General features: G+C 52.2%; 1 protein-coding gene across 3 annotated transcripts in view; it reads left to right on the forward strand.

Moving 5' to 3' along the window:
* Positions 1-24,022, forward strand: part of CCDC12 (coiled-coil domain containing 12) — a 52,712-nt gene extending 28,690 nt beyond the window's left edge. The window contains exons 2-8 of one of the 3 annotated variants that reach the window (XR_012518726.1): positions 4,979-5,046; positions 6,882-6,986; positions 7,153-8,498; positions 8,810-9,102; positions 9,279-9,363; positions 15,411-16,310; positions 20,270-20,349. Coding sequence is in view for 1 of the 3 variants with exons in the window: in XM_003926278.4 (XP_003926327.1) it covers positions 4,979-5,046; positions 20,270-20,349; positions 22,100-22,161; positions 22,403-22,437; positions 23,447-23,523; positions 23,619-23,701 (405 nt within the window). In the remaining 2 variants the exon portion in view is untranslated. Of the gene's footprint in view, positions 1-4,978; positions 5,047-6,881; positions 6,987-7,152; positions 8,499-8,809; positions 9,103-9,278; positions 9,364-15,410; positions 16,311-20,269; positions 20,350-22,099; positions 22,162-22,402; positions 22,438-23,446; positions 23,524-23,618 lie in introns of those variants that run through there. The other 2 variants (XM_003926278.4, XR_012518727.1) reach the window with 2 other exon arrangements.
* Positions 24,023-25,028: the final 1,006 nt, after the last annotated feature.

Genomic DNA, 25,028 nt, shown 5'->3' on the forward strand with positions numbered 1-25,028 from the left:
TAAGGGTTACTTCCTTCCCTGACAACACCTATCATTTACTAATTCCCTAAGTGTACAAGATATTTAGTAAAACTTTCCTCACTATTTACGGCACAGAGTTAAATTTTCTAAGTCTGCTCCTTTGAGTAGACTTGAGATTCTTGAGGACGGTGTTCTTACTTTCTTTATCTTTGTGCCCAAGGTAGACCTGGCCCACAAAGGAGAGTGGGGTCGGTGGGGTGTGGGGATGTGGTGCAAGGAAAGAGAGATCTTCATCTTAATCTGGGTGGGACGGGGCAACAGGAGGACATAGAGCAGCCTCTTTTCTTCCTCCCTCTCTTCTGTAGGCCTGGTTGTTGATTGACCGGCTTTTAGCAATAGTCCTACATTCAGGCAGCAATGTGGATTGATGCTGCCTCCACACTTCATGTGCCATCCAGAGGCAGGTGTACTCATCCAATGAGGGCTCCTTCCAGAGAGTGGAGATTGAGGAGCAAACCCATGTTGAAACCCTGAGTCTGAGCAGATGAGATGGAGGTATGTCCCAAAACTGATAAACCTCTAGCTGGTCCGATAAAGAAAAAAGACACAAATTATCAATATCAGTGAACATCACTACAGATCGTACAGACATTGAAAAGAAATTAAGAGAACAATATAAGTCACTTCGTGCCAGTAAATTCAGTAACTTAGGTGAAACATACATCTTGGAAGACATAAATTGACTACACTGACTGGAGAAGAAATAGAAAATCTGTATAGTTCTATAGCAAAAATCTTTTCCCAAAGAAAACTTCAGGCCAAGATTGCTTCACTGAAGTCTTGTTGAATATTTAAGGAAGAAATAATACCAATTCTACACAGTTCTAATTTTATTTGTAACAGTTTTGTCCCTAATAAAAAGGATTTCAAACATTAGGAAACAGGTCAGTCAAACTCTGTCCTGAGCAGGGCTATATTTGAGAACCCCTGAAATCCTGCCACAACGGCTTCTTCCTCCTGAAGGTTCTGTGGGGAGGTGAGGGCAGGGGTGTAAGACGTGGAGATGTAGGCAGGGGTCAAAAATGTGGGAGTGCCTCCATTAATAGGCAAGTAGGCTATGGGGAGGGCCCCAGCCCAGGGCATGACTCTACTGCCCTGCAGCCACCAGCGTTCCTGAGTTTGACTCTTCTGGAGTTGGTGGAGAGGGTAGCAGTTAAATTGGTGGAGTTTCTGAAGGTTGTCTAGCCCAGGCTCTGGGCTAGGCCTTGAGATGCTCTAGGAGATGTCCCCTGCTGAGAGGTTCTTGAAGGGGTAGTAAAGCCTACATGTGACTAGGAGTGTGTGCCCTGGGCCTGCAATCAGACCCTGATATGCACTGGGGAGGCCCAGAGGATTCCTTTGCCTGGGAATCTTAGAAGGCTGCCTGAGGAGGTGGCCTTTGAGCTGGCCAGATGGTGTGTTTTCTTGGAGGTTATCAGAGTAGATATTTCAGGATTTGAGACAAAAAGTGGGGTGTAAGAGTGTTCTGGACAGAGGCCAGTGTGAAAGAAGCGTGGGATGGCGATGGGGCCTTAGGAGATGACCTCCTCTGGTGAGGCCGGTGTGAGGTTTAGGTGAGTGGCTGTTGTCCTGGAGGTGTGGAAAGCTTTGAGCAGAAGTGCAGTGTGGTCTGACCAGTGTCTTTGAAGAGGAGGCCAGGAATGTGGATTGATAAGATGGAGAGAGACTTAGGGGAGATGTATTGGAAAAAGAGAGGGAAAATGCAAGAGGCAGCTATATCCTCAAGAGTAGAGGGGAAGGCCGGCTGGCATGCAAGAGTGGAGGGGAATGGCTGGGGGCTTCGTTGTGGTGGGGCCCTAAGGAGGTGGTAGAGGAGACTAGGGATTGGGAAGGAGGGAGAAGATGGTGAGATTTGGGAAGGGTGGGGAGTGGGGGTGACGAGGCATTGAGTCTGATTTGAGGGTCTCAGGGTCAGCGAAGTCTCTAGATTCCTGGGGAGACTGTGCACCTGGGACCCCGCCTGCTTTCCTACTGAGTATCTAGCAGTGCCAAGGCTTGGACTTGGGCTGGCTGTGGCTGCATGTGAGCACATGGGGCCAGGTCTGAACTGTGTGGGGAGCACAGGAGAGGCGGGTGGAATCAGAGCTCTTTAGAAACTCAGTGCCACCCTTCCATTCTTGAGAGCCTCTCTCTCGCTCTCATCTCTTTGCAAGAATGCAGGGCCGGTCATCAGGATGACCTGGATCCAGACTTGCAGCTACCACTGATGGATTCTGTGACTTTGGATAACTCTTTTCCTTTTTCCTGACTGCCATTTCCCAGGTTTTCCCATGGGTTAAATTGAGGACCTAGAATGGGTGATCCTGCGAGCCCTCCAGGGCTGAGGCTCTTTCAGTCTCTCAGGTAGGGGTGAGCTTCAAGACTGATCTGCACTTCCCTCCACTATCCCAGGCAGCAAGGGGCCACACCTTGTGATTCAGGCCAGCGTCACTAAAAGCGATTTTCCTTCCCATGAATGCCCATTGTCCTATCTGAGAATCACTCTCTATGAGGAAGACTGGGGTCCGCCTCATCTCCCCCACTTATGTGGCCTGTGCATTTGTTCACCTGCTCCTGCCACAGATGTGGATCTTTATCTTTTCTGAGCCCCTGCTCTTTGCACCCAGGCTGGGGTCATTTTTAACCTCATGCTGTCTGCAGAGCTAGTGCTGTACCCCACCCACCGGATTGCTGGGCATTTTTTTAAAAAAAGTCATTTAGATTGTTGGGTGTTTTCTCATTTATTAATGAATAACTTGGCTTTTACTGAGGCACTTGAATGTCTCTGGGACACCAGGAGGGTGGTGGCAGCTGTTTGACCTTGCTTGAGAGTTGAGAAAGGGCATGGTATTTGCAAAGAACTCCTCCCAAAGGCTGGACACTTGCCTGTAGTTCCCACCTGCTTCTGCCAGGTGGTTCAGGAAAGGAGTCTTCCTGTGTGGCTGGGGGTCTTACCCCCACCAGCCCACTGTGGGGAAAGCAGGGCTCTTTCTGTTTTTCCTTCTCTGCCCTTACCCAGAGGGCAGGTGTCTGCCACTCCTTCCCGTGAGGCAGGTGCTTCAGGGAGTGGCCTTCAGGGTGTCCGCTGGTTGGGAGTTGGGAAGGAACTTTTTGCTAGAATGTGTGGGTTCTGGCTTGTTTTATCTGTTGGCCTTTACTCAAGGAGGGCTGCATGTGTCAGCAGAGCCCCTGTGGAAGCCCCATCCAGGTTCCAGCAGCCCTGGGAGCCATTTGGAGAATCTTCACTTGTTTCTGTGAAGCGTTTGTTCTCTGTTCTCCCTTCCCTCTTTGGCCATCATGAAGCGTCTTGCCCAGCAGAGGTCGGCGGACTCTTCCCCAGTGTCTCCTCTGTTTGTCCATTGCCTAAGAACACTGGCCAGAGCCCTCTGTGTTCAGCCGTTGCCTGCCTTGACCATCTTACCTGGCAATCATCGTCACCCCCTCCCCCAACCCATCACCTGCAGGCTTTTCAGACTACACCCTGCCTTTGTTCAAACTCTGCCCTTCCCGCTCCCATTTCCCTATCCTGCATCACCCAATTCTGCCCAGCCCATCTCTCACCCATCCCCCAAGAACCATGCTCCATGATGACCTCTCCCATGTAGCTGCTGTCACGTGGTCAGTTATTTTGTTCCTGCTGCCTTGTTGCCATGAGATGAGCTGCCCTGAATTGGGTCAGTGGGCATCTTGATCTGTTCACATGACAAAAGCCTTTCTCTGGGCCAGGCCTCCAACCTGGTTTTGGTAGCCTGCTCCCCAGAGGTTGTGTGGCCAAGGAATGGCGGGGTCTGGTCGATGCTTGCAGTCTCCACATAAAGCAGATACCACTCTTAGTAACGAAGTTGTCAATGGCATAAATAAATGTCTAAGAAAGGTAGTTTGAGCAGCTGTTTTACTTAGAATTTCTGTGCAAGCTCCAGTTCATTCTGTGTCCATCAGAGCAGGCTCCCTGTGGAAGGAGCTTACAAATCTCTCTCAGAACAGTGCTCTGTGAGAGTTGAAGGCAGGGTGCTGCCATAGTGAAGTGAGCATTGTCACCTTCTGGAGGGCCAATGCTGGCATGCAGTGAGACCCCCATGACGGCTCTGTCCTGGGGCCTCTCAGTCCATGCCCTGGGCCTAAGGCGTGGTCACATGAATTGAGCATGCACACACACGCCCTGTGTCAGTGTGACCATGGCAGGCTGACCTAACAGTGGCAGTCACATGACAAGGGAGGACTCCAGGAAGATGTTTTCTGCTGCAGGTAAAAGCAGTATGGTAATTTCCTTCTATTGTGGCCCTCAGGGCACCTGAGAACAAGAATGACAGCTCAAGGTTGAGATGAACATGATTCTCTGGACTTAAGAGATGCAGTTGGTAGAAGTTAAAAGAACCAGATTAAGAAAGTTTTCATGGAAACTTCACACTAATTCCCCTTGCCTCTGTCTCCCTGCATATAGCACAGGCCTGGGCAGTGAGTCTTGTTGTAACTCTGGTCCTAGTTCATGTTACTTCTCAAGTAAACCAAACAGGTATTTCTGGAGAGATCTCTGGCCTGAATAGTGTCTCAGGAGGCCTGAGCTCTCATCCTGCCCTGGCTGCTGGTGCTTCTTTTCCCTGTCTTTCCAAGTTTAGCAGGTGGTTCCATCCAGACCCGTGAAGGTGACTGGTGGCCTGCCAGCATGGCCCCTCCATGGCACCAAGTGGCTGCATTTCTTACCACCTGAAGCTATCCAGCTCTTTCTGCTAGTGTCCTCTAAGGGCCACCATGTACCTGGGACTGGGCTGGAGTCATGGATTTTTAAATTCTGCACAGGCAGTGAGGTTTCAGTTGTGCTGTGAGATGCAGCAGGCACATACCCTGCTTGGAGTCTGGGACCCCAAGCTGGGCCGTGCCAGGTGCCTGGCTTCTGAGATGTCCTGTTTGTTGGCTCCCTAGGCTGCATGGACTGGAAGTAGGAGCTTTCAGCTGAGCTGGTGGTTTTCTCCCTTTGCAGGACAAGGAAGATGGGGAGCCAAAGACCAAGCAACTTAGAGAAGAGGAGGAAGAAGGCGAGAAGCACCGGTAATGCCCATGTGCAGCTCCAGGCTCTACCCTCCACTCCAGCACTCATCAGTCTCCCAGTCTCTGGGTCCTCTCAACTCTGTTCAGTCTCTGCCCTTTTTCCTCCCCTCTTCTCCCTGCCTGTGGCTGCCTTGTTCACACCTTAAAATCTCAACTCTCTCCTTCTGAGGCTTTCTCTCCCTCCTTTCCCTCATTTTCCATCTGGCTGTTACTCAGCCCCCAGCATTTTCTTTTTACATTATGCCTTTTTACCATTCGCACACACGTTTCATGACGTGGTTCTCCATTGCTTGCTAAGTTTGTGCCCCTTCTGTACCTGGCTTGTGAAGCTCTGCGTGGGCCATCTGGCCTCATCCATCCTCTTCTAGTTTTCCTCTAGCCAGAGCCCTCTGTGGTTGGCCCTTGCCAACCCTGGCCATTCAGCATCTCCTGACCAGCCTTTTGTCCGTCCTCTCAGCCCAGAGATCCTTCTCCTCTCCTATACCTTTGACATCTGGGTCTTCATATAGAGTTCGGGTCAGAGGGTGCCTTTCTCATTGTCTATGCCCCGCCCTCTGGCTTCACTTCCCTCTGTAGTATTTATCTTATTTTGCCAAATACCATCGTTTGGTTGAGTCCACTTAAGTTGCCTACACACAGCACGCATGAGGGTCTTGGGTATCCTTCCCTCATGATTGCAAGCACGAGGTCTTCTCCCACAGTCTTGAGGGCTGCAACCTCCACAGTGCTTCAGATGCTGCTTTGCCTCCCAAACACCTGGAGCCTGGGAACTGTTGCAGGAACCAGTGTGTGGGGCAGGGTGGGGCAGAGCTGTGCCGCTGATCTTTGTGAGCAGTGTCTGACTGCCAATTCCATGTCAGCAGTTCCAGAGGTCTGATGTGCTTCCTCCCATGCCCAGCTCTGAACTGGGGCTCTTCCTGGGCTCGGACTGTGTGTCTTTCTGGACAGGTTGCCTTGATTTCCTTTGCTCTGAGCAGCTTCCTTCAGGCACAGGGGTGTAGATCTTGATGCGCCAGGGCTCTGCTTTGCAGAGGGGCAGCAGTAGGGGAGGAGTACTCTTTAGAGGAAGCTGGGCAGTCACACCAGAGCAGGCTTTCCTAATGCCACAGCCTTTTTTCACCTTCACCAGTGTAAGTAGAACCTCCTCACATGCGGGCCTCATCTCTGCCTTTGTAATCAGGAGCAGAGTGCAGACACCATTTACAAAGTGCTTTCACACCATCCCGAGAGCCCTGCAGAGTTCATGGCCCCTGCTTGGGCTCAGAAATGCAGTCAGCTCTATGCTGAGAGGCTGCTGGTGCTAAACGGTGAGTGGGTCTGCTGGTGCTGGGCCTGGGGCTTTTTGTTGGGCCCTAGTCCTCAGCTCGTGAAGGTCCCTGGCTGGTGATGGGAAGATGAAGGCCAGTTAGTTCCTCCTTTGCCATGTGACCCCAACATGTGTGGCTTTATGGGTGGCCGCTGGCACAGTTTCCCCCAATCTGTGATAACTACATATTAGAGGCCCTTTGGTCTTCTGGTTTGTTCTTAGGTTCCTAAAGTCTAGAACTCTGATTGGAGCCTGAGTTCCAGTTTCTAGGCTTTGATGTGTTAGCGTTTTTTTCTCTGATCTCCCTCCTCCTCCTCCTCCATGAGAAAGAGGGGTCGCTGGTTAGCAGGTGGGTGGGTCATACAGCAGTAGGAGACTTGAATGTTGAGCCGTGTGGTTGTGAATCTCAAACGTGATGTTGAGTGATGGAAAAAGCAGTTTCAGAATTGAGGTATACAGGGCAGGAATACAAAATGATATATGTGTGTTAGTCAACAAGTACTGACTATTGGTTGTCTGCTCTGTGCAGGGCACCATTGTGGGCCCCTGGAAGGCAACAGTGGACAGAATACAGCCCCTACCCTCATGGAGCTGACATTTTCTGGAGAGAGACAGGCTGTTAACAAAGAAGCAGGTGTGTGATAAGATGTCAGGTGCTCCCAAGAACACGAAAGCAGAAGTGTAAATACATGCATGAGGGGTGATGCCTCCGAATCATGCCTGGGGAAGCAGGGAGGACACAGGATTAGGGAAAGGCTCCATGATGTGTGGTTTTTTTTTGTTTTTATTCTTTTTTTGAGATGGGGTCTCACTCTGTCACCAAGGCTGGAGTACAGTGGCGCTATCTCAGCTCATTGCAACCTCCACCTCTCAGGCTCAAGCGATCTTCCCACTTCAGCCTTCCAAGAAGCTGGGACCACAGGTGACCACCACCATACCCAGCTAACTTTTTGGTACCAAAACAGCACAGTTTCACCAGATTGCCCAGGCTGGTCTCGAACTTCTGAGCTCAGACAATCCACCCATCTCGGCTTCCCAAAGTGTTGGAATTCCAGGCGTAAGCCACTGCACCTGGCCAATGATGTGTGATTTTGTTTTAACAAAAGAAAAAAGGAGGGGGACAAACCTGTCTTGAATATGGCAAAATGTTGCTTTTATTGACTCTTCAGGAGGTGAGTACATGTGTTAGGTTATCCTCTGAACTTTTCTGTGTGCCCAAGATACATGATAATGAAAACTGTGTGGAAAAAAAAACAAAGGGCATGTGTAGTTCCAGGTTCCTGTCAGTGAGTTCTAGAAAAAAGAGGCCCTGGCTCGTGAGGACCTACTCCCTGCTAGGTCTTACAGGTCAATTGTAGTGGAGCACAAGACCTGCTCATAGGCCTTGTCCTGAGCCCACTGAGCTGGGCAGGTGCCGGGCCCTGTTCTGTTTTCTCACTGCAGCCCAGGGACCAACCATGCTAGACATTGAACTGGGTTCTGCTTCAGCTCATCATATTCTTCTGCTTTGCTCTAATCTGGCCTCTTCTGAGGCAATGGAGCGTGGTGGAATGGGTTTGCCTCCCAATAGTTGGGAGCTTGGCTTGCGGGGCTGAACTTCTAGTGACTTTGGGCAGGTGGACTTCTAGCATCCCTTTCCTGGCAGGGCCTGCTACTTGGGTCACTCCCTTGGTTGCCAGGAAACCTAGTCTTAGCAAGGAGTTGTGCCTGTGTCTGTAGGCCCCAGAGAAAAACAGACTCTTCTGACTTTAACAGATGCAGAGCAGAGAGCTTGCTCAGGTTATTTAGGAAGGCAGATTAGAACATTGGTTGCCCTAACACAGGGCCAGACCCATGTGGACTCCACTTTAGACTTCAGGGTCCAGGGCTGGGCAAGATAGGCTTCCCAGGAAGAGCAGGATGCAGCAGAAGCTGTGTCCATCCAGGGAGGAGGATGTTGCTTTTTGTTTGTACCCCAGGTCTGGAAAGGGGCTCTCATGCAGGTTGCTTATGGATTGGGAGCCGATTCCAGAGAGCCCCCTAGGCCATAGCTTCTGCCACAGCCTCCTTTGCCACTGGAGAGAAAGAGGTGACCTTCCATTCCGTTGGAAGGATGACCCCTGAGGACATTCGCCAGCAAGCATCCCTCTTCCTCGGCTGCTGGGAGGTAAGAACAGCCCACTTCAATCAGGGTCACTCTAGGTTGAGCCCAGGTGCCATGGGGGACACCGTGCCGGCACCAGCCTTTCCGAAGTGTGCTGAGAAGAGCATGGTGCCTGCTCTAGGCTGCCTTCAGCTAACACCATCCTGCTTTCAGTGGGACAAGGCCTCATGAAGAACCTGCCTTTTAAGTCTGGAATCCAGAGGATAGGGTTTGGGCAGCAAAGGTCCGGAGGCATGAATCTGTAATGGGTGGGTGGTATAGCCTCTTGCTGGGGAGGCATGAATGGACATCACCCCAACTCTTTCTTTATACAGTGTCCCTTGGAGCCTCTTCCAGTCTGACCCCCTCACCATCTCAGGAATGACATCAAGGAACACAGATCTGCATCTGAGACCCAGGGCCCAATCTGGATGGGAAAGGCTGAGTTGTCTCTGATGCTCTCCTGACTCAGGCTCTACAGGGAGATGGAAGAGGCACCCTCCTCTTCCTCTTCCTCCCTGGTTTCTCCTCTTTTGCCCTGACCAGGATTCCTCCCTGAGTCATTCTATCCCACACTGCCACTCAGCTCTGAACTTGAATGACTGAGTGATCCCAGGGCCTGCTGCCTGTGAGTACCTCGGCTCCCTATGTCCCATTAGCTGGCAGAGAACAGGGTCTGTCTTCCTCAGTCACCCTCCAGGTCACCCAGTGTCCCTTGCAGAGGCCTGGTGGTCAGTTCCATATATGGATATAGCTAGTTCATCATGCTTAAAAAGAATTTTTTTTTTTTTATTTTAAATTTAGGAACTTAGGGAAAGAACACATGATGAAAAGATTCTTGGTCCAGCAGCAGTCCCTGAAATGAAAGGACCGAGACAGATGGAGCAAGGTCAGGCTTTGGAAGTGGTTCCTGGGTTTGAGGCCAAGCCCTGCCAATTATTAATTCTCTAACCCTAGGCAAGTCACATTGCCTCAGTGAGCCTCAGTATCTTCAACCAAAGATGGAGAAAATAAAGCTTGCTTCACTTGATGAACAGAGCAGACGCCATACCTGCTTCCCAGCTAGTGCTGTGGTTCTGGGCAGAAGGAAGGCACCGTGAGGCCCTCCCGAGAGCGTTAAAGGACTCTGGACGTGCCTTTCCATAAAGCACGTGCCAACTTTGCAAATAAGGCAACAGTTGGGGGAAATGTGAGGCAGTGGATGGGAGTAGAAATAAGCAGATGTGACCTTGAAGTTTGTGATTAGGAACCACTTCACAGAGCCTCGCTTATTTGATATATTAGATAGTCCTTTGAAATAGGCTGAGTGGCCTCATTTTGCAGATTCATTCGTCTAACCAGGTAACACTGTAGGACCAGGGTTTGTCGCTAAGTAATGAAAATCCAGCAGGATTGGCAGGAGCCATCCCAAGACCTTGCCCCTTATAAGCCATCCCAGGACCTTGCCCCTCACAAGCCACCTGTCTGCCTGCCTGTGTTCCTGCCCCACTGCCCGAGGAGACCTTTTCAGAATTCTTTTAGCTGTTCTAACAGTTCTTTTGCCTTTCCTTATACCTTTTATAGTCAGCTTGTTAATAGCTATTTTAAAAAAAATAGCTTGCTGAGAGTTTGGTCAGAATTGCATTGAATCTATAGATTCAGATTCCTTTTTAAAATTTGTATTACTCTCCTGGGATAAATCCTGTCCCATCCCCATATAACCACATCCCCAGCTGGTGGGAGTGAGCTCCAGCAGGTCGTCCAGCCTAGGCTCTGTGGGAAGAAAGGATGCATTCCTACCCCTAGATGGGCCCCTGCTCCTCTGGGCTGACGCTTCCCTGTCTCTGCCAGCCTTTTTGTTGCTAACTCTGTAGAGGCTTGGATGACCCATCTCTAAGGCAGCTCCCTTCTCCCAGCCCCCGGCGTACTGCCCTGATAAGATGAGCCCTGGAAAGCTGGCCCATGGAAGAGGGCATTCAGGGGCGTTTGTGTCAGCTGCTTTTGTTTTTTGTTTTTTTTAAGTGCTCTGTCACTTCTTCCTGATGGGAGGTTGACTGATACTTGCCATGGAGGTGTGTCTAGGGCAGAGTTTGTGGCTGACAGCCATTGCCACCCTGCCTTGTGGGGTGCACTGTTGGGTTGGGGCTGACAGGTGGGAGGAGAAGCGGGGAGGCACTTAACCAGGAGCGCTCACCTCCTCCTATGCCAGAGAGTGCCTGAACAAGCAAGTCCCTAACTCCCAGCCTCCACAGCCACCACCGACCATGGCTTTGTATGGAGGTCTGCACATAGCTGGAGCAGTTGGTCGCCATCAGAGATAGTTGACTGAAGCTGTGTGTCACATATTGCAAAAGAAATGGGGCCACTAGCCTTCCTTCTTCAGAGATGGAAAATCTGTTCCCCAGTTCACTAGTGCATGACCTTCTCGTGGAGATTTCCCACCCCTGCTAAGGCCCAGCCCTGGCCCAGTGCCCAAACCCTTGAGTCCAGCCAATGCCAGATGTCTCTGCTCTGCATGCTGGGCCCCAGTGATGGTTTCCATACACCAGGGTGGATCACAGATCATGGTTGTTTGATCCATGACATCAGCTTGATTTGACATACATTGCTCCACTCTAGTGGTACCAAGCAGGGCAGCTCCCATCCACACCTCCCGAGTTCTTTCAGTCCCGCTATAGAGGATATCTACATCCGGGGATATCCCAGTCATGGGCAGTGGAGATCTCCTGCTGAAGCAGCAGGCAGGGACCTGCCACTGGCTCGTTTTTCCTGACCCTGTTTCTCGGTAATAGGCCTGGGAATGTGGGGAATGAATCAAGAGAGAACTGGTTTAAGGTGGTGAAGGCGACTCACCGTGTGCTGGCACTGGGCCCCTCCCTTCTGGACAGGGGTGCGGTGGGAGCACAGCCCGATCCTTTCTGTGGGCCATGAGTCCTGATACCTTGTGTGTCCTATTCTCAGCTTTCAAAGCGCCTCTTAGGAAATCTTCACCTCTCTTCTGGGACTCGATGTGATCTGCCTTTATAGGTGAAGAAACCAGGGTGCAGGCAGGTGAAGTGACTTGACTAAAATTTCCTTGGCTAAAGTCTCCCAGCTTTTGAAAGGGAATGGAGCTGTCCCTGAGACCCTTCCCCGTGTGGGGAAAAAAAGGAGTCTTTCTTTGGCAGAGTGCAGCGGCGGCTGGCAGTTTACCGCTCAGGGCAGCCTGATGGGGTTGAGCACCATCCACTTTCCCAGAGTGGTCTGTGGGTTAGATTGGGCCCTGGGAGGGTGAGGGGCAGTGGGCTGGCTGTGCAGGCCCCATACCCCAACATCTGGGCCTAGCATGGCCAATGTGGCCAATCTAGTTCTTACCTTATGGGTCCTTTGGGGCTTAGCTCCTCTGCCATAAACCTTTACTCCTCTCCTCTTTTACAATTTAAATAATATTTACATAAATTAGGGATTTTTTGTTTGTAGAAAACTTAGAAACTACAGATCAAGATGTATCTGTGCATATCCTGCTGTTCTGTAACTTTTTTTCATGTGCCATGTCATGACTATCTTTTGGTAAATATACTTTAATGAAATTATCTATGGCAGCTTAATACTTCTTTGAAAGTACAAATGATTCATTATTTTTAGTTCTGGGTTTTTTTGTTTTGTTTTGTTTTTGGCATATCAGTTTTTTTCTAATTCCTTAAGTACCCGCTAGGTATGGGTTTTTGGGTTGGATGGGTTCAGGGTTCAACTTGTCAATGTAGAGCACCATGGTTAGGTTCTGCAGCATCCAGGATGAGAGTGGGTGCAGACCACATGAGCAGATGTGATGGCAGCTCCGGCAGGGCAGTGGCCTCGTTTAACTAACACTTGGACCTGTTCATTGCCTGGAGCAGCTGTTGGCTGTTTATAAGATATCCCTCAGGGGCCTTTGGGCAGGCCTTGGTGGCCACACATAGCCATAGCTGTTGATCTGTCTTGGTGGGGGCGCCCATGCAAGTCTCATCCCCGGCCAGCTCTGGCTCCTCCGGCCTCATTGTTTTTAAGGCAAGGGCTTGACTATACTATTTCTGAAGCTCCGTCTTCCTCTAAGACCTGTTGCCCATTGTAATTTTTAGGGCTGAGGAAGGCTTCTCCAGGCAATTGGGAGAGCTGAGAGGCTGGGCTCCTGTTGAGGGAGGGAGTTTCCAGGATGATGCTGTAGGCTAAACTCCACCGTGGGGCAGGCTGCAGGAGTTTTTCCCTTGAATGCTGAGTGCCCAGAGCCATGGCAGAGCCATTTGCAGCCTGGCCAGACCCCAGCCACTGCATCAGATAGCTTTACTCCTCTGCGGTGATTGCTGGTCCCTGAGGAGCCAGATGCAGGAGGCTGGTGTGGGGTCCACCCCAGGCCGGAGACCAGTGTTTGAATTCTGCCTCTGGCTCCTCCTTCAACTCAGGCACCTTGGAGAATCTTTCTGGACTGTTTTCCACATTGAGAAAATGTCAGTGACAACCTCTCTGTAAAAGGGAGGTCTCAAGAGGTGGCCTCTGAGAGGCCGGGTATGGAGGCTGCCTCTGCTGGGGAGGACGCCTATCCCATGCTTTATGGCCTGCAGTTTCAGGTGGGAGCACAAAGGAGCTCCCACTCCTTTTTCCGAAACCCTCCGAGGATGTGTTTGCCAGGGCTTGCTTGGAGGCCTGTCCACCCCCTGGGGCTGTGCTGTGGCCCTGTCCTGCCCATGGTCACTTCTTGTGTCATGTGCTCCAATAGACCTTGTCCTCTTTGTGTGGCCAGAAGGGCAGGAGGCCTGGGGTGGGCTGGATAAGGGAGGAGAAGAGAGCTTTTATCGCCCAACACTGTGCCTGATTTTCAGGGTGGGGCCACAGTTGCCTTGCTGGGTGACAGCTGAAGGACAGTCCTCTCCAAACAAAAACATCCCTCCATAGCTTGTCTGTTTTCAGCATCTGCCTTCTCTCCTAATCGGTACCTTACCTGTACTAAATTGTTCTTTGCCCTCACAGTGTGGTGGTACTTTAGGCCACTCTAGGGCACCCTGCCAGAAGAGAGCCCAGAGGTGCCATAGCTATTATGAATCATGCTGCCAGGATCGTGTGTATGTAGAATGCTTTGTTTTGCTTCCCCCTGTTCTGTTACTATTTCTATGGAATAGTTTCCCCAGAGCAGGGTTACTGGGTCAAGGGGTTTGAACATTTTAATGGCTCTTGAGAGAAAGACCAGATCAGCCTCTAGAGCAGTTGTGTACATCGTTTGGGGTAGTTGCCTCTCCCCTCATTTGCATGCTTCTCTTGGGTTTGGCCTCTGGCAGCAGCAAGCGAAGTCTTGTTATTTATATTGGGGACAAGGGGTAGGTCTCTATGTGCAGAGCCTAAAGCAAACAGAGGGTTATTAGGGGCGTGTTTGAGTGTTGTGTGTTTTCCTGGCAGAGCTCCAGAGTCTCTACTCTGAATATTAAAAATGAAAGTGTTCTTTGATCAAAGTTGCCAGTCTCTCTGGCCAGTGCTGGCCTCTGCAGGGCCTGCAGGCCCATCCTGGGCGTGGCCTTCCCTGTGGTCTGTTAATAGGAGGAATGCCTTATGGCAGCTCTCTCTCTGGCACCTAAGGGGGCCTGTATGGGCAGGAGGGACAGGGGTGGCTAGGTGGAGGACCTTGTTGTCAGGGAACAGGCCATGTGGGACTGCCTGGTTCTTGTCCTGTCTCTGCCTCCCTCCAGGGGCCCAGGGTAGGGGGTGAATGTGGAGTAGCCTCAAGATATAAGGGATGAGAAGAGAGGCTAGTGCCCCAAAGGGTAAGCTTGGTAGCATGAGTGAATGAAGTGGACCAGGGGCCATGAAACCCCGATGAGCAGTGCAGACTTTCTCTGAGGTCAGTTTGCCAGTGATGGGGTTGGATCAAATTCATAATCTCAAAGCTTCCTTTCATTTCGCCATTCTAGAACTCTACTCTGGTTCTCTACTTAGCAGAGAACATCATCTTTCTCCACCTGTTTCCTCTCAGTGGCATGTATGGAAGATGTGAAAAAGCACCCTAGGGGTGATTTCCCCTGAACCTCCCTGGCCAGCCCATGTTGGAGGCTCCTGCCGCTGGTCTGGAGCAGAGTAAAGGAAATAGAAAAGGTCGGCTACCCATTTCAGGAGGAGACAGAAGGAAACTCACTAGAATGCGAACTTGGCGTTGCCCCGTTGCTTTGCCACAAAGAAGTTGCTTAGGGGTTGGCTGCCCCAGCCCAGCCACATTTCCTGCCCTCTCTATCTGCTGGGCACAACTTCTTTGCTTCCAAATGCCTTCCCAAGTCATTGAAAGGCTCAGAGAGCCCCAGGCCACCCGTAAAGCTCTTTCCTGAGTGCCTTCTGAATTCCTTTTTTCAGCTTTAGGCAAATGTGTGCTGAGCCCCTCTTGGAGCTGCCTGGTACCTTTAGGGCAGGTTGTGAAGGACAGACATGTAGCTGTCACAGGGCCACATGCGTGGAGTGGAGCTGCTGCAGAGAGGGTAGAGAGGCAAGTGGGGCAAAGAGGGTGAAGGAGAAGGGCGAGTGCCTCAGGGTGAGTAGGGACACTGGGAGGGGCCCACTAGGCCACCTCCTTGAGCTGACTCTTGAAGCGTGGTGGACAGGGAAGTGTATAACTGACAGGGCTGGTCCCTGGAGTGGCCCCAGGGACATTTGCTGGGTGTGCAGGCTGTGGTCCAGGACCATGTGAAGAAGCTTAGACTCATCTTGGGGACACTGGGGCCCCTGAGTCAGAGGGGGTACCAGTGGAGGCACTGAGGTGGCTGCTGTGTCTGCATCTGTGGAGTATAGCAAAGCTCTACCCAGACACTGGCTGCCGGTATAGGGTGGATTGTGGCTGGCCTGGGGCATTTGGTGCAAAGGATAGTGTCTTAGAAGCCATTGGGCTTTCTGGGCTGCCTTCTTTCCAGAGACTCTGGAGCAGAAAGCCCCAAAAGCATGGCCTGGTCTCTGCTTCCCTTTGGCTAGGGGACAGCCTGGCCCTAAACCACAGAAGCTGGACACCACCGGAGCTGAGGTGCTGGTGCTGCCTGACTCGGAACCCTGCCACAGTCCTCTGCTGCCTTACGGTGCCTCTGCCTGTTTCTTCTTTAGGTTTCCTTTTGACTACTTGGTTGGTTGTTTCTGTGTAGAAAGAATACTGATTAGAAATTCTGGAAACTACAGAAAATCAAAGCAAGTAAAAATTACTTAGAGCTGGGTGTGGTGGCTCACACCTGTAGTCCCGGCTATTCAGGAGGCTGAGACGGGATGATTGCTTGAGCCCAGGAGATTGAGTCCAGCCTGAGCAACATAGTGAAACGCCATCTCTCTCTCCAGTTTTGTTTTTGTTTTTGTTTTTTTTTAGATGAAGTGTTGCTCTTCTCGCCCAGGCTGGAGTGCAATGGCATGATCTCAGCTCACTGCAACCTTCACCTCCCTGGTTCAAGTGAGTCTCCTGCCTCAGCCTCCCGAGTAGCTGGGATTACAGGCACCTGCCGCCACACCCGGCTAATTTTTTGTATTTTTAGTAGGGATGAGGTTTCACCATATTGGTTGGCCAGGCTGGTCTCAATCTCCTAAGCTTGGTAGCATGAGTGATCCACCTGCTGTGATCCACCTTCAGGTGATCCAACTGCTTCAGCCTCCCACAGTGCTGGGATTATATAGGCGTGAGACACTGTGCCCAGCTGAGACCCCATCTCTTATAAGAGAAGTCACTCCTAGAGATAACCACGGTCAGCATTTTTGTTTTTCTTTCTTTTCTTCTAGCTAGAGCTAGTACCTTCTCCCCTTAGCAACCTCCGCATGCTTAAATTGGGGTGGCAGAACCAGTGTTTGGCTCCGGTGGTCCTCAGAAAGGTGGCTTCCAGATGCCAGTGACTGCTGGTGAGTGCAGGCTGCTTCAGCATTTCCTGGCCAGCTGACAAGATATCAGGTGTTAGCCTGCCCTACTGGTCTGGCTGGTACTGTGTCATTACACCCTGCCCAGCTGAGGCATCCCTGGACACTGTCAGGCTGTGGGAGCCCCTAGAATGGCGGCCTGGGCCTGCTTTGTGTGAGCCTGTTGTCTTACTGTTTGTTTCTTGACTTTCCTTTCTAATCTCGATTCTTGTCTCCTTTTGGATTTTCTTGTTTTTCATCATTCCACTTTCTTCCTCTGTTAACTTGTTAATTGTATACTGTCTTCCCTTTCTTTTAGTAATTTCACAAGGGTAACAACATACATCCTTAACTTATCAAGGTCTAATAGAAAATAGTAGCATTTTTACCATTTCCTGTCAGTGCTAGGACCTTAAAACACTTTAAGGCTATTTGCCACTCTTTCTGCCTTTTGTACTATTGTTGCTGCATTTTAAATCCTCTAAATCATTATTACGATTTTATACAGTCAGTATTCACTTAAATTTACCTATGTATTTACCCCTTTCCCCCCTGCTTTTTTTTGAGACAGGGTCTTGCTCTGTCACCCAGGCTGGAGTGCAGTAGTGTGATCATAGCCCTCTGTAGCCTGGCTCCAACAATCCTCCTGCTTTAGCCTCCCAAGCTGGGATTATAGGTGCAAGCCACTGTATTTACCCTTTCTGAGGCATTTTATTTTTCCCTGAAATTCCATATTTCTGTCTGAAATCATTTTCTTTTTCTGTTTTTTTTTTTTTTTTTTTTTTTTGTGAGACGGAGTTTCACTCTTGTTACCCAGGCTGGAGTGCAATGGCACAATCTCGGCTCACCGCAACCTCCGCCCCCTGGGTTCAGGCAATTCTCCTGCCTCAGCCTCCTGAGTAGCTAGAATTACAGGCATGCGCCACCATGCCCAGCTAATTTTTATTTTTTTTATTTTTTTTTTTATTTTTAGTAGAGACGGGGTTTCACTATGTTGACCAGGATGGTCTCGATCTCTTGACCTTATGATCCGCCCGCCTCGGCTTCCCAAAGTGCTGGGATTACAGGCTTGAGCCTCTGCGCCCGGCGCTCTCTCTATATATACTGTGTGTGTGTGTGTGTATGTGTGTGTGTGTGTGTGTGTGTGTGTGTGTGTGTTTCTATTTTATTTTTAGTCTGCAGTCTAGGCTGGAGTGCAGTGGTGCGATCTTGGCTCACTGCAACCTTTGCCTTTCAGGTTCAAGCAATTCTCCTGCCTTAGCCTCCCAAATAGCCGAGATTACAGGTGTGTGCCACCACATCCTGCTAATTTTTATAATTTTAGTAGAGACAGGGTTTTGCCATGTTGGTCAGGCCTGGCTCAGACTCCCGACCTGAAGTGATCCACCTGCCTTAGCCTCTCAAAGTGCTGGACTTACAGGCATGAGCCACTGGGCCCAGCTGAAATAGATTTTTAAAAATATGTTTGCTGTCAGGTTTGTTAAGCTGCCTGTGATTTAACCTCCCTTTATAAGGGAGGTTAAATCTTGGGCCTGTGTTGGAAAGGCCAGGTCCCCAAGCCGAACCCCATGCTCCTTGACCTCTCCCAGAGACTCCTGCCCTTTGGTAGTGGTGGAATTTCAGGGGTGGGCAGTTAAGGGAGCATTAGGGAGGGAAAGTCACTTAGCTCTCCAAGCTAAGGGAACTGGAGGTCAGAGAGACTGCACCATTTTCACGCGGTCACACAACAGTGGCTGCACATCAGATTAGCTCTCCAACAGTGAGTCTGGGGAGGGTGTGATGGAGCTGGATGCACCCAGCACAGCCTTAGTGTTTCTAAATGTGGAAACTGAGGTGCAGAATGGGACCTTCCCATAGTGTTTGGGACCTTGGTGTTCTTGGCTGCTTGGCCAGTGCTCTGGCAGGGCACAGTGGGTGCAAGGCTCTGCTCCCACCTCTTGCTTCTGGCTTCATCCTCTTGTCAGCCTTCTGCAGCCTTGGGCAGCGGGTGGGGCTGGAGGCATGGGTGCCTGTTGCTGCTGTGAGCTCTGGGTAAGTTCCCTCTGGCCTCTCCTCTGTCCTACTGATTTCTCACAAAACTTTGGAGACAGTTTCTGAAAGTGACAGTTCTTTTTCTTACTAATCCCTGCAGTTTTCTTCCCACACCCAGTTTCTCTTCCTCAATTTCTCCCCACCCTGTTGTGAACGAAAACCTTTGCACCCAGTCATGCCCCACTTTGTCTCCCTGTACCTGACCTGACATGTACCCCCAGCCCAAGGCAAGCGTTCAAGGATGGGAGACAGGGTGGGGTGTCTCTGCTCCTTAGAGGAAGCAGGTTCTGGGAGTGCAGGTGGGCTTCCTCCACACAGATGATGCTGGTACTGCCCCACCCCGCCGTCCCCTAGTGGTTCAGCCCAGCCCCAAGGCTGCAGGCCCAGGGGCCCTGGCAGGAGGGAAAGAGATGGTAAGTGAGCTTGGGGCAGGAAGCAGGTGGAGCTCTTGAATAGGAGAATGAATGGCATCTGAAAACCCCTGAGTCCAAAGCACCACTGCTAGCTAGCTGTGTGGTCGCAGACACCCACTGCCTTGCCTCCGGGAAAGCTTGCTTTCACAGGGCCTTAGGAAGTCAGCAGCACTTTTACCTGGTCCAGGTAGAGGACTCGGGAGATGGAGACTGTGGGAGGCCTGCTGGGAAGTTGTTTCCTGCCTTAGAGGCCCAGGACTTTACTGAGAGACCAGCGGTCAAGAACCGAAAGAGGTACTGAGGAAGGAGAAGGACCCGCGGCCTAGTCTCACCTGGCCAGCATCTGAGGGGCCACTCCTTTATCCCCCAGGGTTAGGAGTCTGTCCCACTGCCTCTGCCTTGCCTTTCTTAGACCCAGCAGCCCCCAGGACCTCTCGCCCTGCGGAGTTGCCAGGGGCGCCTCTTCCCGGGAGCCTGCTTCTGTATGTGTGTGGGGCTGGAATTTGATGAGCCCCTGAGCCAGAGAGGACCCCAATGAGTTCTTGGCTCAGCCACCCTTGCCTGAAAAGACCGAGGCGGGAAGAAAATAAAAACATGGTAACTAGCCGCAGCTGCTGCTGGGCGATTCTGGCCCCTGTGGCTCCCCTCTCTTCACAGAGGCTTTGGGGGCTGTGTAGTTCTCAGTGCTGTCCAGGTGGACTGTGGCCTTCCCAGCCTTGCACCTGGCCATGCCTGTTTTCACAGTCCTCACGGGCCACTCCCAGCAGTCCTGTCATGTGCTTTGTGCCTTGACCCTGTCCACATCCTCTGCAGGCCCAGGTGCTGCCTCCTCCTGGAGTCCCTCCCCTTCACATTCCCACGGCTGTAGGCAGCCGCGCCCCTCTGGAGCTCCCCAGCACTTGCTTGCCTGTCCATGTGTCACTCCTCCTCACTCACTGCCACGTGCCCCTGGTGCAGCACACCCAGATGCTTTTCTTTAAGCAGTTGAGATGTACTTGGTGGCATAAGCCCCAGGGCAGGAAGGCTCTGAAGAAGACCAGACTTGGGGAACTCGTGGGTGGCCACTGACCTCTTTTAGGAATCACTCAGCCCAGGGGCTTTAGCCCTGGCTGGGAGTCATACCTTGCCTTGAGCTCAGATGTGCAGCCACTGCTATGTGATCTTATGAAAAGGGTGCAGTCTCTCTGACCTCCAGTCCCCTTAGCTGTCAAATGGGATGATCCAGGAGAGACACCCTGTGGATGCTCCCTAGGCCTCCTCGGCCCAGCTCTGGAAGAGAACCATACTCCAACAGAGTAGACAGGGCCTCTGGAGGGCAGCCATTCCCGCTAAGTGGCAGGGTACGGTGCCAAGGGGCCTGCCCGATGACACTCTGTTCTGTGCTTTTCCTCCTCACCAGGCCGTCTCCGGAGAGCGCGGAGGAAAGTCGGGAAGTCACGGGCTGTGCAAGTTGTATGGGTGAGTGACTGAGACCATGTCACATATTGACTTCGTCTTTGCTTGTTCTCTCTGTCCTTGCAGGGAACTTAGACTGCGGAACTATGTCCCAGAGGATGAGGACCTGAAGAAAAGGAGGGTGCCCCAGGCCAAACCAGTTGCAGGTGAGCGGGCTGCCTCCCTCCACCTCTGCTCCCTGGCTCTGTCAGCTGCCCTCCGCCTCGGCAGGCTTTGCTCTCTTATCAGAGAATAACCAGCAGTACCAGGACAGGAGTTGGGCCTGCAGGCAGGACCCTTTGTCACCGTGTCATGGCAGATACACACATAGTTGGCCTTTGGTGGCAGCAGAGGCTGTCTGGGCACCGAGGAGGCCTCTTACGTCTTCTCAGTCCTGCTCACGTCCTGAGGCCGAGGCCTACCAGGGATCTGAGTGGGGTCTGAAAGAAGCCACATGCTCTCTCCTGGGCTGAGAAGCGGATGTGGTCATGGAGCCCGTTGAGCAGCAGGGCAGGGTGATGGGTCCTGTGGGCCCTTGGTGGGTCAGAGACGGGCCAGTCATTCAGCCATGCATAGCAGTGGACAGGCAATGTGGAGCACTGAGGCAGGGGAGAGGGCCTGGGACTTGCCTAGTCTCTTGCCGTGGCATGGGAGCAGCATAGCCACCAGGAGCTCTGGGCGTCCACATATGCCAGGAAGCTTCTTGGTCTTGTGGATCCCTGGGTCCTTGCCCAGAGGGTACTCATTTTAATTCTTTACATTAGTGGGTTTTTGTTTGTTTTTGAGATGGAGTCTCGCTCTGTCACCTAGGCTGGAGTTCAGTGGCATAATCTCAGCTCACTGTAACCTCAGCCTCCTGAGAAGCTCAGATTATAGGTGCACGCCACCACACCTGGCTAATTTTTGTGCTTTTAGTAGAGACAGGGTTTCACTGTGTGGCCAGGCTGGTCTCACACTCCTGATCTCAAGTGATCCTCCCACCTTGGCCTCCTGAAGTGCTGATTCCAGGTGTGAGCCACCGTGCCTGGCCTTGTTATTGACTTTCTTTTAATTGGACAAGTAATGAGTGAATAAATACATTTATCTTGGTAAAAAATAAAGTGTTGCCTGTTCGGTCACATTCTTGTCTCCTTCCCCATCTCTTTCATCCGTGAAATCCAGACACATCCCTGTGATTTGCTTTGTGTTTTGGGCCCCACCTGGTAGGGTAATGGTGCAGTGGGGGATAGTAGGCAGGACAGAGGAGGGTGAGGAACTGGCTCCGCGCCTCAGGTCAGGGGCAGCCCTCAGCTCTCATCTGTGTCTGGAGGGAGGTGAGGCAGAGCAGGAAGGGCACTCATGGGCTAACTGGGTGCCAGGGGCTGGAGGAAGCCCACAGAGCCCAGAGTTGCTAGTGCTTCTGCATTTGTCCCCAAGGGGCAGGACCCTCCTGGTCAGACCTCTCAGAGGCCCACTGTGCTGGCAGCAGCTTGGAGGAGCTGGGAGGTGCCTGTGCCCTGGTCTTAGGAGCACATACCTGAGGTGGGATGGAGGAAGAGCCACCTGTGGCTCTGGCTAGGCCGGGACCCAGAGGACATCCTCAGAGCCCAGGAGCCCTGGGATGATGTGAGAAGCTGGTCCTCACTTTGTATGTATCCAGGCGGCGCTTGCCAGTGTCCATGCTTCCTGACTGACTGGGTGGCTGCCTCCTGCTGTCCCATTCTCGGCCATGGGGATTGCCTTCATCTTGGGAAACCCAGGCCCCTTCTCCAGAGCTGCCGTTGCAGGGTCTTCACCTCTGGCTGGTTGGAGGCCATGGAGAGGTGGGAGCAAGGAAGCCTGGGGTCCCATCTCTCCTTGGGGGCCACAGCAGGCAGTGCCCCTGCAGAGTGGCAGCGCCTTTCTCACAGGCCTCCTCTATTGTCTTGCACCCTCTAGTGGAAGAGAAGGTGAAGGAGCAACTGGAGGCCGCCAAGCCCGAGCCTGTCATTGAGGAGGTGGTGAGTGCCCGGGCTGCCCTGGCCTCCTTGCTGCTTCTGTGTGTCCTGTTTCTCTTCCCCACCTGCTCTCCCTCTGTCCCCTTCCTTCTCGTCGCTTCGTTATTCCCTTGCCACCTGCCTCTTTGTCCTTGTCCCTCTCCTTCCTCCTCCTCTTTCTCCCATTTCTCTCCCTCTCTAGCCTGCCTTCCCCCTTCCCCTGGGGCAGCCTCTCCGTCCTGATATGTGTCTCCTCCCTCTCCAGGATCTGGCCAACCTCGCTCCTCGGAAGCCTGACTGGTGAGTGTCGCCTGTGCGGGACTGGTATAGGCCGACTTGGGGGCTCTTGGTGCCAGCGCGGGCCTGGGGCTTGGCTCTTTCCATCCACACGGTGCGGAGACTGGCAGTACTGACACAGAGTTACATGAGCTGGCCACTGTTGGGAACCAGTGCTGAGGAGGACATACGTGGTGGGATGAGAGGGGAGTGATGGAGAGGGGCTCAGGCACGGGAAGCGGTAGGCTCCTGACGAAGGCCCTTCTGAGCGGCTGAGAACCATCTGCTCCAGAGCGCCCATCTGAACAAGGCCAACTGCTATCCTTGAGGGCCAGGGGTGGAAGGAAGGGCAGACACAGTTCAGTTTTCTCTTCCTGTTCTACAACCACAGCGTGTTCCCTCTGGCTCTGGTTCCCTCCTCTCTGAAACAGGTCGTCATCCTTCTTGCTATCCTGAGACAGAGTAGCAGAGGGTGCTGTGGGCTGGGAGACTTGTGTCTGTCTTCACCTTGAGCTGGAAGTAGGGCTGTATCCCTCTCACCTGATTCAGGGTCGAGTCACCAGCTGAGGTCGTTTTAATTTGATGAAACAAAAGCCTATGTCCTGGGAAACGCAGAGCCAGAGAGAATGGACTGTGCACTTCTGGATACCCACAGTCGAGGGGCTGGGCCTGTGGCTGGAGGAGGAGCAGGGCTCACCGTGGGCCAGAGCAAGTCACCCCCTGATAGTGACCAGAGGACCAGACCAAGAGAGGGTCCCTGAGAAACCATCCATCTTGGCATGCCTTGTTACAGCCCCTTGTGTTGGGTGGGTCTGTGGTGCTAGTCCCCCTGCCTCAGTGGGACAGGGAAGGATGGTTTTTGCTAGGTTTCGGAGGGTATAGAAGGGGAATGTCCTGGCCTCTTCCCCAGGGCAGCCCCCTCAAGCAACCAAGCATGACTCAATGCCAGAGGGCTGCAAGAGGGGAGGAGGGGGCCCAAGACCACATCAGGCCAGCCTTCAGCCTTCTGCTTCTCCGTGCCTCCCTGCTCCAGGGACCTCAAGAGAGATGTGGCCAAGAAGCTGGAGAAACTAAAAAAGAGGACTCAGAGGGCCATTGCCGAGCTGATCCGTAAGTGCAGGGCCTGGCAAGGTGGGGTCCTGCCCTCTGGGTGGTGTTCCAAGCACAGGGCTCCTCCCCACCACTCTGTCTGCCATCCATCCCAGGTGAAAGACTGAAAGGTCAGGAAGACAGCCTAGCCTCTGCAGTGGACGCTGCCACCGAACAGAAGGCCTGTGACTCTGATTGAGGCATGCCCTGCCCTGCCATGCGCCTGTCAGGCCTGTCCTGCAGGGGTGGTCTTGGGCAGGGATTGGAGCGAGGCTTGCCATCGCCTCCAGTTTGGCTTCTGAGCAGACTCCCTGTCAAGTCTGAAACCCCCATGGGTGAGGTCAGCTCCTTGTCTCCTAAGTGGCCCCTGCCATTCTAAATAGAGGCAGAACAGCAGCAGCTCTGGGTGTGCCTGTGTCTGTACATGTGTATGTATATATGTCTGTATATATGTATGTATTCTGAACTTTGAAAAAAAATCTCTGGAAATAGACAAGAAAACCCCTGTGTGTGGCAGAAATCTGTCATGTATTTCCTAGGTCTTGGGGTACTGTGGATTTGGGCTCCATTACAGGGTGACTGCAGAGGTGGTACTTAGTATGAATAACCCCTGTGTTGGGCTGGGCATCTTAAGGCTGGAGGGGTGGGGAACGCTCAGCGCTGCCTTCTGCATCCAAGTTCCTGGCCCAGTCCATGGTCAGTGGGGTCATCTCAAGATCCTTGGGTGATAGAGACAGGGTCTGAGAGAGTTCTTTTAAGAGCTCCCCCAGGCCTAGGCCTTGTAGTAGTCTGTGGAGTAGCTGGAGAGACTCTCTCTGGGATCATCTCATAGTGTGAGAGAGACTGGGCCTTGGCAAACCCCAACTCAGGGCCACTCCAGATTTGAGGCTGCTGGCACTGTGTTCCCCACTCTGCCCAGCCCCAGGCAGCCCCTCTCCCTGCTCCACCAGTCAGAGCTAGACTACGGCTCCCCTGGGACAGAGCCCTTGCATGGGAGGGGTGGCCCATTCTGCTAGAGACGGGGATGTTGTAGGCTGGGTTTCAGGTGTGGTCATGGACCTTAGATCCCCAGGGTTCTGGCTTTAGGACATGAGCCCCTTCTGGGGAGCAGACTCTCCAGGGTAACTGGCTGGCTGTATCATCTCTGACTGCAGGACTTGTGGCCAACTAGACTTGCATCTCCTCCAGGTTGGTTACACCCTTGAGTTTCCTTTGGGATTTCCCCTTGAGCCCCCTGCCTCTGCCCTAAGCCATTCAGGGTGTTCTTCCTCTCCTGTTCCAGAAACACAATGGCCCGTTTCTGGCAGACAGTGCCAAGCACTCTGGTCATAGAGGCAGAGTGGGTTTGTGCACACAGAGACAAGCACACTCACACAACCAGTGAAAAACCCTTTAAGTTAAAATTAGCAACTATTCTTGGAAGGTAATTCCTGTGTGGAAAAGGAACAGAAACTTCTAGCTGTGGGTGAGGGCTAAAGTGGTAGGTGGCCAGCTTCTGCACTGAGTAGTAAGACAAGACCAAGACA

This window comes from Saimiri boliviensis, chromosome 8 (genome assembly GCF_048565385.1).
Source record: "Saimiri boliviensis isolate mSaiBol1 chromosome 8, mSaiBol1.pri, whole genome shotgun sequence".
Classification (NCBI taxonomy): Eukaryota; Metazoa; Chordata; class Mammalia; order Primates; family Cebidae; genus Saimiri; species Saimiri boliviensis.